Genomic DNA, 14583 nt, shown 5'->3' with positions numbered 1-14583 from the left:
GGTATGCTTTAGAGCATTCCCAATTCATCCCCTAAAATTATGTAAGGATAGTTTATAAATTTTAAGACGGGATTATGAGTAGTAGTGAGTGTAAATTATAGTGTTAATAGAGAAAATGTAGTGACTTTTTGTAAATTTGGGAAAAATATAATGATTTTTTTTGGTAAATTATAAGGTATAGAGAGAAAACTGTAATGATAAAGGTATAAAAAGATATTGTTTAATTGAACAAGAGAGATAAATATAGTGTTCTAATTATAATGTAATTATATAGATGGAGATTAGAAACGAGCTGGGAATGCTCTTAGTATCTTAGAGAACCTGTGTGCAAACAAGTGATGGATCAATTCAGGGGAGCAAACCACACATAAAACATGAGGTGCAAATGCCTCGCCTTATCAGCTGAATTAGGACGATACACCAGTCAATAAAGTTAATTTGATCGGAAGCCGTTTGTTGCAAAGTAGATTGAATTCCAAGTGGGAAAGAGTTTATTCTCGATATTAGTCTCATTGATTTTTCAAAAACCTCTATATGAATTATATTGGCACCGACGGGGATACATAATACTTGAGCGAGAAAATAACATATATCTAAATGGCGTTTGGCAGTCTTTTAATGATACTATTAAGAGGCTAACTCTAAACCGGTTAGAGGTGGAGTGTGTTTGATTCAATTAAAAGACACCAACTCTTAATGGTTAATGGAGCATTTAATGAGAAAGTTTCAGAGTCATGTTGGATGATTCATAGGCCATCGATCAGATCTTTTAATGGACGTTCAACACAAGATTACTAAACAAACATGAAGTTTAAACAGGAGCAAACTAGAAAAGCCACAAAGACATTCGCTTCATTTGCTTAACTATGGCACTTATTATAATTCTTAACCATATTTCTCTATGAAATTAAATATGATTATGCTATATGCATCACCTATAAATGTTTGTGAAATTTTATATCAAATATGGATATAAATCTATCTTGTATCTTTGTAATAGTGTAAACTACCAGCTTTAACTCTATGCTAGTTGTTAATCTATGAATATGTGTTAGGCAACTCTACTGTTTGTCCAGTTGATCTTCATTAACTTGTTCACTTAATTAACTCGATTTTTGGATTTTTAATATATTTAAAAAATAATAATAATATAAATTTTTAAAGATAAAGGTGGAGAGCATGTTGATAACTTTCCGGTCGAGCGACATCCCATTTCAAAAATTAAATTATTGGGACATATAAAGTGTATATAGTGACAAATAAATACCATATTTTATTCAATAATAGATCCAAAAACATTCATCTGAAGTGTCAATAAAATAAATAGAACATGGAATTTAGTGTAAAAATTGTAGTCTTGTGTTAAGATATATTCCGTGTCATAGTTTTCATTTTTATAAAATGGGGCATGTAAATCAGTGGCGGATTTAGATAAATGGTTGAAAGCTAATGTGGGCTTAAAAAAGTTTATTCATATGTAGTCCATTCATAAAACGAAGTAACAAAAAAGATTTGCACTAAAAATATACGTCGTCAAAAAAGTTAAGCGTAGCATGAACTATCTCTCACTAGATTCGCCCCTAATATAAATGATAAAAACTGCATGCATTCTTTTGCAGTTTTATCCACAAGCCATATAAATGATAAAAATACATGCAGTGTTATCCACAAGCCATATATCTAACGTTGCATTATGAAAATTTCAATTCATACATGCAATAGATTATTTGATTATATACTAAACTATTAGGCATCACATTTTTTTAAAAAATTTATAGTTATAAAAATAAAGATCACGTGTCGTCAAGATTATAGTGATAATTATATCACACATATAATGATATAAACTAATTGGGCATACGGCTTGAGATAGAAATAAAATAATATAAAATATAAAAGGAAAACTTATGGCGTTCGTATATAATGTTGGGTCAGTAAATTTTATTACATACTAGGCCATTTAGACTTCTGTCCTTTATATTCTACTAAGTACTAATTAAAGTTTAAAAACACTCACAAACACATATTTTAGGTTGTTTATCATGGAAAGACATTCATGACGATTTCATTTTATGTAAACATGTTAACGTCTAAAACAACACCTCGTTCCAAGCAAAAAACGTTAAAGCGTGGTTAGTCAACACATTAACGCATTAATGCAAAATCTAGTGGGGGTCCATCCTCAAATATACCAATCAAAGTTTCTTTTTCCTTTTCGTTAATCTCTAGTAACCTTACAACGTGATAGCTAAAAAGTATATTAGCTAAAACTCATTGTCTACATCATATGATTACAATTATGTGACGAGACGTTATACACTTTTTACATTACCGCGTAACACATAGCCTTAAAAAGCTACTCGAGCAAACGAGCCAAGCTGTTTGCGAGTTACTCGAGATCGGCTCGTTAAAAAGCTCGATCGAGCCAGAACCTAAAGTAAGCTCGTTTAATAAACAAGCCCGAGCTTCACTTATCGAGCTCGAGCTGGCTCTTAATCCTAAACGAGTCTGTCCTTTATATAATTTTTTAGAATATATATTTAATATTTATTAATTAATATATATAGTGTTACGAAAAAATAAATAAAAATAACTAAATAATATATATTATTTTATAATAAAATTATAATAGTAAAATATATAAAACTAATTATAATTATATAAAAAATAATTGATATGGTAAATGAGCCGAGCTCGAGCTTAACTCGTTTGCACCCATAGCGCATATTAAAGAAAGATAATGAAGAGCAAAAAGGCGGTGGAAATAGAAAAGTATATTAAACACAAAATGCTTGAAACTTTCATTGTCAAAAGGAGATAATACTACAGTAATATGCAAAAAAGAAAAAAAAGCTGAGATTGGAAAACAGAAGTGATAAAAAGACAGAAAGCGGTACTCTAAGTCAGACATCAACCCTAACCCCACTCTCCCTCTCATCTTTTTAGCTTCATTCCCATTAACATCTCTTTTCATCCACACCTTCTCTCTAGAATCAAGAACACCACACACACACACCAGCTGATCATACAGTGCTTAGAAGGACTACTGCTTCAGTTTCTTCCAAAAACTAACCATTGTCTTTTTGGTTGATGCCATATTAGAGCTCAAATCATGGCAAAACTGTTTGGATTTCATCAAGTAAACTAGGGTTTAAAGTTTAAACTTTAAACAAAACAAAAACTAATTTGTTTTTATCTTTAGCTTCTTTCCAAGTTTGATTCTCCTTTTGTCTTCTTCATCTTTATCTTTTTATGATCATGATGCAACATACCCTTATGTCATTATATATATAAATATTGACACCTAGTGAGAGAAGAAGATGAAGCAGCAGCAGCAGAATGTGATTTTGGAAGATGATTTGAGTAATACTGTATCTGATCTTCATGCAACTACTGAGAATAATATAGGTCAAGAAAATGAAAGCAATTATCATCAAAGCTACTTTGAGGTTGCACATCCTCCTCCAAGTCAAAGTCAACCTTTAACCAAGAGAAAAAGAAATCTTCCAGGCAACCCAGGTTCAAAATCCTCTGAAATTAAAAAATATATATACATATATATAAAATAAAATCTTGGGTTTTTTCATTATTTTTTAAAAAGAATGGTGGGTTTTCAATATTTTCATTATTTCTAAAGAAAATCATGTTTTTTATAAAATAATGTCTCCCATGGATGGACTAGCAGCTGACCTATGATCAAAATCACTTAACCCTTTAATCTTTTTTCATGGGTTTTTGCCAGTTTTATAAAAAGTTCCTTACTTCAAAACCAAAAACATTTTTTTTCACCATTTTCAAAAAAAAAATAAAAATCCAGGCAACCCAAGTTCAAAATCCCTGAAATTTCAAATCTTTTTTCTTGGGGTTTTCACTATTTTCAAAAAGAATGATGGGTTTTCAATATTTTTCATCATTTCTATAGTAAAACATTATTTTTTTATATAAAAACAACAGTTGACCTGTGTTGAAACTCACTTAAATCTTAAATCTTCATTTTCAAAAAGAATGGTAGGTTTTCAATATTTTTCATTATTTCCAAAGAAGAACATGCTTTTTTAAATAAAAAACAGTTGAAACCAATAGCAAGTTTCTTTCAAAAGATTATAAAATAATACTTTTATTTATTTATATATATATATTTTTTGTGTTTTGCAGATCCAGAAGCAGAAGTGATATCTTTATCACCAACAACATTAATGGCAACAAACAGATTTGTGTGTGAGATGTGTAACAAAGGCTTTCAAAGAGATCAAAACCTACAACTACACAGAAGAGGACACAACCTGCCATGGAAGTTGAAGCAGAGGAACAAGAATGAAGTGGTGAGGAAGAAAGTGTATGTGTGTCCAGAAGTGAACTGTGTTCATCATGAACCATCCAGGGCTTTAGGGGACTTAACAGGCATCAAGAAACACTTTTGCAGAAAGCATGGTGAGAAAAAGTGGAAATGTGATAAATGCTCAAAGAAGTATGCAGTTCAATCTGATTGGAAAGCTCATTCCAAAACTTGTGGCACAAGAGAGTACAAATGTGATTGTGGCACCCTTTTTTCAAGGTAAAATTCCTTCATTTATTATTAACAATCTTGCATTCAATATAATCCTAAGTTTCAAATTTATTGAAAGTTTGTATATACATTGAAGAAATCTTTATTAAATGAAGTGCCTTTTCATATTTATTGACCTTATTTTTGGTATCTTTGAACTGTTTTTTCTTTTATTTTTTATTAAAAATATAATTTTTCAATAGGGGCTAGTCTAGTATATAAATATAAACACCACTTGCAAGAAGTGTCAAAGTGTATGCCCACCATTATGTCATTAGGCCCCCCTATGGCAATAATGCAAAATCAAGTTTTACACACTAGAGCTTGTCGTATCATACGAACTAGAACTGGAAAGATGGTTATATTTATATGGCTCGTATCATGTTGTCAGTGTTACATCAGTCATTTTTTGTCGTCAAACAAATCATAATGTACGGGCAGTACATTTGTGTCTCGTACAAACAAATTACCCATTTCCGTCATCCAACAACCCACATTCGCATTTTCTTCAGCGGCACTGCTCGTGTGACGCATAAGTGATGCCTGAATAAGGTGCCATTGATGTTTCTTTATACAAAACCAATAAATTAGTATTTTTGCTTGGTGGATGTATCTTTTGGATTAAGAACTTGTACCTAGATGGGTTTTGGCTTCTTTCACTATTTATTGACAATTTTACTTCTTTGTTCTTTAAGTACTTTTTATAACTAAAAGTACAATTTTGGGAATAAATTAGTCATTTTTCCTTTGTGGGTGTTTGTGATTTTGGATCAAGAACTTAAAAACAAATTAGTTTTTGTTCATGGGTATATATTCTTTTTTAATAATCTTGAACATGTGCAGGAGGGATAGTTTCATCACACACAGAGCTTTTTGTGATGCACTAGCACAAGAGAGTGCAAGAACCATCACTGGATTAGACCCAGCATTCCCGGGTCAAATACCAACCCATATTCTTGACCCGGGTCACACATCTAATAGTTTCTTGAAAAAAGAAGAAAACCCATTATTATTGTTTCCTCCATCTTGGTTACAATCCCAAGATCAAGATCGTAGCCCTAGCAGTATCAGCTGTGGGTCCCACATGATATCCTACCATCCAGCACCATCTGCTGCTGCATACATGTCAGCTACTGCATTGCTGCAAAAAGCAGCTCAGATGGGCACAACTCATTTAAGCAGTAGTAGGGGTACAAGTCTTCAAGCACCATGTACAAGTACAACTTCATCCTTGGTTGGTGGACCCCACCACCAACCATACATACCTCACGTGTCTGCTAACTCTCCTGCAGCAGCTGGTAACAACACTTGTGGTACAAGCAGTAGTAGTCTACTTGAAGCTGATATTGCATGTGCTGGTGGGCCCCATAACCCATCTTTTATCCATCCTGAGAACATGAGCATGATGACCTTGATGATGATGAGTGAAGATGGTTTTGCTGATGTGGCAACTTTTGATGATGCATTTAGTCAAATCTTGGATACAAATACAAAGAAAGAAGAAGAGGATGGTGTTGATGATGATAAGGCTGAGGGGTGTGGGGGGCTTTAATGGGGGCTCCAACCAATAATATTATGACGTGTGGCAGAGAGAGAAACTGGATAAGGGGGGTGTTGGAGCCCCTGTTGGAGCCCCGGGCCCTGGTGTGGGGGGCTTTAATGGGGTATAATTATATAGGAAAAATATTTTATTTTTTGGGTTTGTTCGGCTCCCAACGGTCAAAAAACCATCAAATCCCGTGCTTTTCTATCTCTTCTCCCGCTAACAGGCTCACGCCTGCATGGTTTTTCGCGCTAGCGCCCCGTTAGCGCCCCCGCTAGCGCCCCGGTGGTGTGGTGTTAGCGCCTGGGGGCGCGAGCGGAGGGGCTCTAGCGCCCCCGTTGAAGCCCCACACCCCTCAGCCTAATAATAATAATAATAATAATAATAATAATAATAATAATAATAATAATAATAATAATATGATGATGATGAATATGATGATGCATGAATCCAAGAGTGGTAATATGACAAGGGATTTCTTGGGGCTCAAAGATGGTGATGGTGATGGTGATGGTGATGATGATATTGTGAGTATTGATCAAAGTATTAATATATGATTTAGAGTTAATTAGTTAACTTTTTACTGTTACTACTTTTGTTACTGCAATGCAAAAGGAAGAACACTTTTGAGCATGCAATGATCCATGCATATTGTAAGTTCACACATGTGATGCTATGGCAGTCAAAAGGTCATTTAAGTAGGGTTTTGTTTTGAATAATTGAGTTAAAAATTCATATGCATACATTGGATTCTTAGCCCTTTGAAAGATTACTGAAATTGTGTATGAAAAAATAATATTATCATCCGTGACAAATGTTGTCAAATTACACACAAACTATGTCTATGTATGCATGGATATAAGCTTCAAATAACATATGAAGCTAAATAACTATAGATGCATATTCAATGCTATGAATTTTTTTAACTTTTGATTTCTTGTTTTACATTTTTGTACATATTCACAAGATTAATTAGGGTGAGTTTGGGATTCCTTATTTAAGGTAAAAAGGTCTTTTTGTGATAAGTTGAAAATGTCTTATGGTTTTCTAATAAGGAGTTTTCAAAAAAGTGTTCGGATTAACATAAGACAATAAGTTATTTTTTAAAAAGTGTTTGTTTAACTTATTGATGTAAATGACCAAAAAGAACATTTTTGTATAAGTAAATAAGTTGGATGGAATGGAACTTGAAAGGTTGCAATGGGTATTCTAATCCTTTAAGGAGATAAGTTAGCAAACTCCAACTTATCGAAAGCCTTTATTTTGGCTTTGTTGATAAGGAAATATGGAAAAGGCCTTATGTGTTCCCAAACACTTTGTTAGCACAAAAAGAACTTATTCAACTATAATAAGTCATAAAAAGAGGAAAATAAGGAATTCCGAACACAACCTTAAGAAGTGAAGGGACAACAGGTAACTTCAATTCACAATTTTGTATTATAAACTTTATGAATTAAATTTACTAATATTCACATGAATATTTAATTTCTAAAAAGGGGCATGATAATATATACAAATTTCATATGAATCAAATAAAAATGATGATCATCGTGCAAAGTGTCATAGTTTTGGCATATATCTTAATTAAAGAAAGATCAGCGTGTAACAAGTGTGCTTTGTGGGTACATTTTTTCCATAATACACTACACATGATTACAAGTGTTATAAACAAAATGTTGAGTAAACTTTAGTTTTTGTGCTTGAGGTTTTATCCAAAAATCATCAACAATTATTCGACTTTCAATATTTTTTACACTTTTGAGTCACCAACGTTTCATTTTATGGCGTTCATCCGTTAACGTTTACCATCCTAACAATTTTTATAACTCCCACATAATTCTCACGTGAGTGATGGTTTTGTCCTTTTTATCGATGAAGGTGTCACTCAGTAAAGGATTATTGTCTTTTCCTTTAAGTTCACCTAGACACGACAAGAAAAAAAGGTGTTATACGTGGTGGTTATGAAAAGCTAATTCTTCATTAAAACTTACTAAATCATAAGAATATTTTAATTATATCATATCTTGAAGTTTTTTTAATTCTTAGCATTTATCATGTGTTATTTAGATTTCTTAAATATTTATTACTTTACTAATGGCTAATGGCATCCAACATACAAATCTCAATAAAAACTGATGATTTGATTTATTCAGCTTGCGTAATACATGAGTTTTAACGACCTAGTTATTTGATAAATAACTATTTACGGACCGGTGGAGTATTCAGTTTCTATCGTATCGAATGCCAACAAATTTAAAAATATGTTTTCATCTACTAATTTCGAGTTTGTTAGGAGTTTTTGGTTTGATAACCGATACTGTGTTTTTATAACATTATGTTTATGGGTTGTTCTTCTCATTTTTCTATCATTCGTAACATCACCGCCACCTCACATTTCCTCAATAATTCAATCTCGCCACTCAACCTATGTTATACTTCGTTCTCTAAGATTTTATACTTCATTCTTCAAGATTCTTTAGTGTTTGATATGTAACAAAAAGAAATAAAAAGAAAAAGAAAAAAAAACTGACTGGATGAGAGAGACAATGGCAAGCATGTAGGTGGTCACTGACACCCATCACTAGTGACCAGGAGGAAGAGACGCGGTTAGAGCCGTCTTACAGCATGTGCGGGCTATGCAATCGTGCAAGGCCCAAAAGTTTTTAATTTCTTTAAATATATTTCATATATTGTATGAGTTTTTAATTTCTTTTAATAAATTCAAGTCCCATTTTTATAGATCGTGTAAGGTCCACGACGACCATCGTGCTCTTAGAGATGGCCCTGGACGCGGTTTTTCAATGAGCACACTAGTGTCACATAGGGCACCGTAAGGCTTAATAGTCTGCAACCCATAGCCTAAAGATTTATACGCACAAAAACCCAGATGTTGTACATTCTCAAAATTAGGTGCTCACACATGGAAATTAGTTTTATATCGGAACTATTTTTCTACATTGTTTAAAAATGCTTTGTAATCTTTATTAAAACTTAAAATCAAATGCTTTTAACTTTAAAAAATATGAAATACTTTAAGATTGATCTAGGTATGATTAGGCCATGATCTATCATAAAGTAGCTTTAGTAGTAGTAAAACTTTTATTTAATGGAAATTTGAAATACAAAAAAGAAAAGCCAAAAAGCAAATATTGAAAAGTGATACTGCTTGTCCCTCCAATGCTCTAATGCAATTTATATATTAATTAATAATTATCATTCCTTTTTGCAATTTCATTATTTTACTTTAAAATCTATTTTTTAATTTTTTTATAGAAATCAATATTTCTTAAACAACCACTAAATAACTTTTATTAAAAAAAACATAAAACATACGAGTAGGTGGTTTGTAGTAAAATGGTAAGAGACGGTGTTTCATTTGACCCAGTTCAATTTCTACCTATATCATTTAGTTTCGACAGCACCGGGTGATGATAGAAGACTAGGCGAGTAGGTGACGTTTATTAGTTGGATAGTTAAACTGAACGAGTTTATCTCACCACACTGTCGTATCTTTGGACGAGTGTTCACAGATATTGGTCTTAGATGATGGTTTTTTCCAGATCGGAAGGTGAGTGTATCCGGATGTTATAAAGCCAATAGCCTATTTGAAGAGCTCTTTTATTATTAAAAACAACATAAAACATACAAATAGCACACCAAAAAACAAGCGTTGGGCCTAGCTAGCAGCTACCCGCAGCCCAAACCGGAAAAATAACAGTCCACCAAAGCCCAAACCACAAAAGCAGCCCAAAATTACATTTAAAGCCTACCAATCTTCCCACAAACCAAGACTGAGCCCTGATCTATTTTGTATATATCATAACTAGCTTTTGAATGTGTATTACATGAAATTTGTCAAATTATAAAAATAATAAGTTTTACTATTTGAAATAAATGAATAAAACTAAAGGTAAAAAAGAAATAAAATATGTTATACAAGCAATGAGAAGTCTGTAATCTTAAATTTATTAATTTGATAAAATCTTTTTATATACAACATTTGTTGTTTTATAAACGAATTTTAATCATGTCTGCTAGTTACATTGAATAATGCAACGTATAATGTTCACGAAAAGAAACTGGACATCAAATGAACAAAACAACCTTAAAAAGATTGTTCTTTACTATTTTCTACTTCATTTTCATATTTTTACTTCTTTGATCTTCAATTAATATTTTACGATTAATCTCGTGACTATTTTATAACTCAATTTCCAAAATGGTTTTGGCCCATAACCCATTGATAGTTAGTATGAATGAGACGAAATATTAGAAAATTAGAATGGAAAATTGACTATTTTATAATCCAATTGTCAGAATGATTTTAACCCATGACCCATGGATAGTATGGATTAAGAAGAATAGAGATTAGAAATTAGGTTTTAATGTGGTTATGGCACATCATCATTTTTTTTTTATTAGTAGGTAAGATAAGATATCACTCTCTCATTAGTAAATTTCCAGGTAACTAAAAGTAGGGGTGATGTTAGGGTAATATTTAGGTTCTCGGGTTAGAGGTGCACAAAACGGGTTTTTCAAATATCCGGGTTTGGGAATGGAACCGGATTCGGGTATGTCCGGGTATTTGAAAATCGGGTGGTAATACCCGGGTCGGGTTCGGGTCCGGGTATTGTCTTTAAAAACCATACCCTATGCATCGTATTCAGGTTGGGTATGGAACCGTGTATTCTAAAACCGGGTATTTGAATACCCTATTTTCGGGTATTGAAAAAACCTTATTTTTGGGTTTTTTTTCCGGTTTTTTTCGGGTATAGACTGGATTTTTTTTAAGGAGTTACAATTTTCAGGGGTATTTTCGAGTATCTTTCATATATTTTTCGGGTACAGATCGGGTATTTGAAAAACCCAGTTTCAGGTATTGGAAAAACCCAGTTCCGGGTATGTAACAGGTTACGGGTTTCGGGTATTATCGGGTATAAATCGGGCCCGGTTTCGGGTACGGGTTTTGGTACTAAAATGCATACCTGTCACACCCCGACTAGCACAATGCGGAAGCGTAAAACGGGAATGTAACAGACACCTCTGGTATCAAAACATTGTTTATAAAGAAACATTACAAACTAATTTACAATATATTACATTTCCTTGTTTTGTCATCGTTTTACCGTCTAGGTGATACAAACCAAACTAGTTCGTTAACTATACGATCTTACTACTAACTTCCTTACTTTTATTCACATAGCATCAACCACACACCTTGGACAAATAACAGATCACCAAATCATTCCGATTTAGGTATACCTAAAAAGCAGTTTAAAACGGGTCAACTACTAGAGTTGGTGAGTTTCACGAGTTTCAAGAAAACAGTTATGAGTATTCACAAGTTAACACTTGTAATCATGATATAAGTATGTATGTATGTATGTAAATGATGTAATTATGCTAAGCTACAGTGAAGCCTTGACTGTATATGCTGCGTACATCCATTTCCCACGCTCAATCAACCACTGTGGCCCCCCTTCCGCCCACAACATGCCCCGGTAGCTATGTCTAACACTACATAGCCTGTTTGTATAAATATGTTCATGTGCAAACGGCGCTATGTGACACGGCAACCAGGCCGATTCCGTTTGGGTTTGTCAAACCAATAGTACTATTCACAAGCCACCGGCTCGAAGTTAATCACTGTGATCGTGGGGAATTTCGTGTGTTAGCACTTAGATAATTCATATCAATACATGTTTCAGGTATGTATATGTAATCAAACATGCTTTTCACCCAAAAGTTTGTAAAACAGTTTAGAAGTGGGGTCATGAAACTCACTGTTTTAGTAGATAATCAGTAGCACGTCGGTTCGAGGTTTGTATAACTTGCAATCTCGGTTTCCTATAATCAATATTATAATAATATTAATATTTTAATATTATTATAATCTCCATACTAAACTGGGCTGTATAACTAATCTAGGTATAGTTGAAATGCCCAGAAAGTGGCAATAGGCATAGGTTGTGATGTTGTTTAACGTCTAATACTTAAAACCGAACTTGGCTCAGATTCTCGTTTTCCAGCTAGGCCAAGTTGTTCATTTACGCGTTCAGAAAAAATTTATGGGAAAATAAGCTTGGGTAAATGTATTGATAAATAAAATGATTAAGTTATAAAAAAGGATCACATGGGTCCCGGATTAGCCACGGGGCCCGTTTCCATTTTTTTCAGTTTGATTTAAGAAGAAACGCGCACAATCTATCCAGATTGTCCAGGTTTCTCATAGAAAAGTTCATTTTAACTTAATTAATCCAAAAATATGATTTTTGATCACTCTTGGTGTTCTGATATTCCCGTAGGTTCGTTAGTCGCAAACTTGCCGGTTTTTATAAAAACTAAATTTGTTTAATATTCAAATTAGCATAATTAATTAACCGTTAATCATTAAATTATGAAAATTTATCCACTTATCAATTAAAATATTTAGATTTTTAATTAAAATATTTCTAAAATTATTTACTGATTTATTAATTTATAAAAATTCATTTTATCAGCTATATTTCGCTTGAAAATCGTCCGTTTATCCCAAACAATTTCCAAAAATTCCACAAAAATTCCTAAATACTCAAATTATGTTCCAAAACAACCTGTATCAATTCCAGAATGTAAAAAGCTTGTGCAATATTCTTTTCGGCCCAAATTCGGCTATAAAAATTCACACGAACACATATACACAAAACACCTTTAGACTTCTCCGAATGATCCCAAAATTCATATGTGATCAAAATACATTAAATCTGAGTTCCCAGAAAAAATTCATAGTTTTTGGAGCATTTTAACTATTTTCCCCATTAAACGTCCCAATTCGGTAATAAATTCGCCAAATATTCTCGTATGGTAGAAAATTACCAAATTTGAACAGGGACTCAATGACATGGCCCTGATGTCCCTGAAAAACTTCAAGGCCTAATAATATGCACATCACAACCTAAACCTAAACAGCCCGTAAGCGAGTGTTTCAGCATTACCTTAGCGGGTTTGGTTCGTTTCCGCCTTTCTAATCAACTTTTCAAGCTCTTGTACTCCTATTTAGGATAGATACAAGTCCTATATCACAAACCAAGCAAGTTTCATCAATAGAACAGCCCTTTAACTTAGGGTTTCGGCTAGTGCATAAAAACGACTTTTGAACCGTATAAAATGCCGTTTCAACCCTTTAATCCGTGTTTATTGCCAAAAAAACTATCAAACCAGGTTCCTTACCATGTGGTATGATCAAAACATTTTTATGGACCATTTTTAAGGTTTTTACATGGTTAGGAATGATTTTTAGCAATTAAGATATGTTTTTATGGTATTAATCAAGGTTAAACAAGTATAAAAGTAGCTTACTTAAGTTGTTTACCTTAGGGTTTGAAGGGTTTCCTGATGAAGAAAGGTTTTTTTTTCCAGAATTTTCTTGTGGATGATGTGCAAAAATATCTTAAAACTAGTTTATATGTGAAAGAAATCAAAAAGTGGGGGGGGGGGGGGGGTTTTGCTGTCCGATCGAAGGGTGGTTTGGGCTCCCATGGGCCCATTTTGGCCCAACAATCTGTTTTTACAAGCCCAAATACGAAAAGCTCAGTCCAAAATTTAGTTCGGCTTCGGTTTTTTGGGCGCGAGGAAAACTTATCGGTGCGTTAAAGAGCGCGGGGGGAAAACGAGTTTTTTCGGCTAGTTTTGTGGTAAAATTATAAAAACATACTATATGTTTGTAAAAATCAAAAATATTTTCACAGATTGCTTAAAACATTTCAATTAAGTGTTTGGTAAGTCTTTTTCGGCGTAACGGATGATACAATGCTTGGTTTGTAACTATCTTTCGCGTTTAAATCTATAGCAGTTAGTTAAACGAGCATGTTTTCATTTAACTTGTTTGTTATCGAACTAAGGCCTTATTACTAATATTTTAGCTTATATTAAACTTATAACACTTATAGATGGCCCCCCCCGGGATTTCTGGGTCATAACCCGACCCGTTAGGTTAATCGTTCGTTTGTTACGCAAAAGGCGTTTATTTGCTTAATCGGTAAATACGTACTGAGGTGTACCTTGTTTTGGCTCAAATGTCACAATACCCTATCCGTACCCTATGGGTCGGGTCGGGTACGGGTTCGGGTATTAATAACCCGGGTATAAGGAAAACCGGTTGCGAGTATTTTTTTCGGGTCCGGTTCCGAGTTCGGGTTTTTTGTGCACCTCTATCTCGTGTAGTTCGCGTCGGGTTAATCAGGTTTGGGCGTTATGGAGTTTAACCCAAAGGCCGGCCCATTTACGACTGAGTTGTTTGTGTTTTGGGAGAGATGGAATTTAACTTGGATTGATCCAACGAGTGTAGTTGTATTCAGATTTGATTGAATGGCTGCTCCGCTACTAATTAATTCATTAAATTACTGTATGACAAGGTCGACTAAGGTTGATTGTTGTGGAGGGTTTTATAGGCTAGCTAAGATGTCATGTCACAGTCATGCAAGAAGTGGGCCTATAATTCTTTATAGCCCAATTC

The 14583-nt window shown here is 33.6% G+C and overlaps 1 protein-coding gene across 1 annotated transcript; it reads left to right on the top strand.

Moving 5' to 3' along the window:
* Positions 1–3320: 3320 nt before the first annotated feature.
* On the top strand, positions 3321–6616 carry LOC143551621 (protein indeterminate-domain 7-like; the record flags this gene model as incomplete). The annotated part of the gene is made up of 4 exons (XM_077042016.1): positions 3321–3519; positions 4156–4555; positions 5390–6057; positions 6486–6616. Coding segments are annotated over exons 1-4 (1398 nt in total), but the record flags the coding sequence as incomplete, so codon positions are not given.
* Between the last annotated feature and the right edge of the window lie 7967 nt (positions 6617–14583).

This window comes from Bidens hawaiensis, unplaced genomic scaffold, assembly GCF_021521415.1.
Source record: "Bidens hawaiensis isolate Kalapana, Puna unplaced genomic scaffold, B.hawaiensis_p1.1 tig00016475_1, whole genome shotgun sequence".
Classification (NCBI taxonomy): Eukaryota; Viridiplantae; Streptophyta; class Magnoliopsida; order Asterales; family Asteraceae; genus Bidens; species Bidens hawaiensis.
This window is presented reverse-complemented; position numbering and strand designations above follow the sequence as displayed.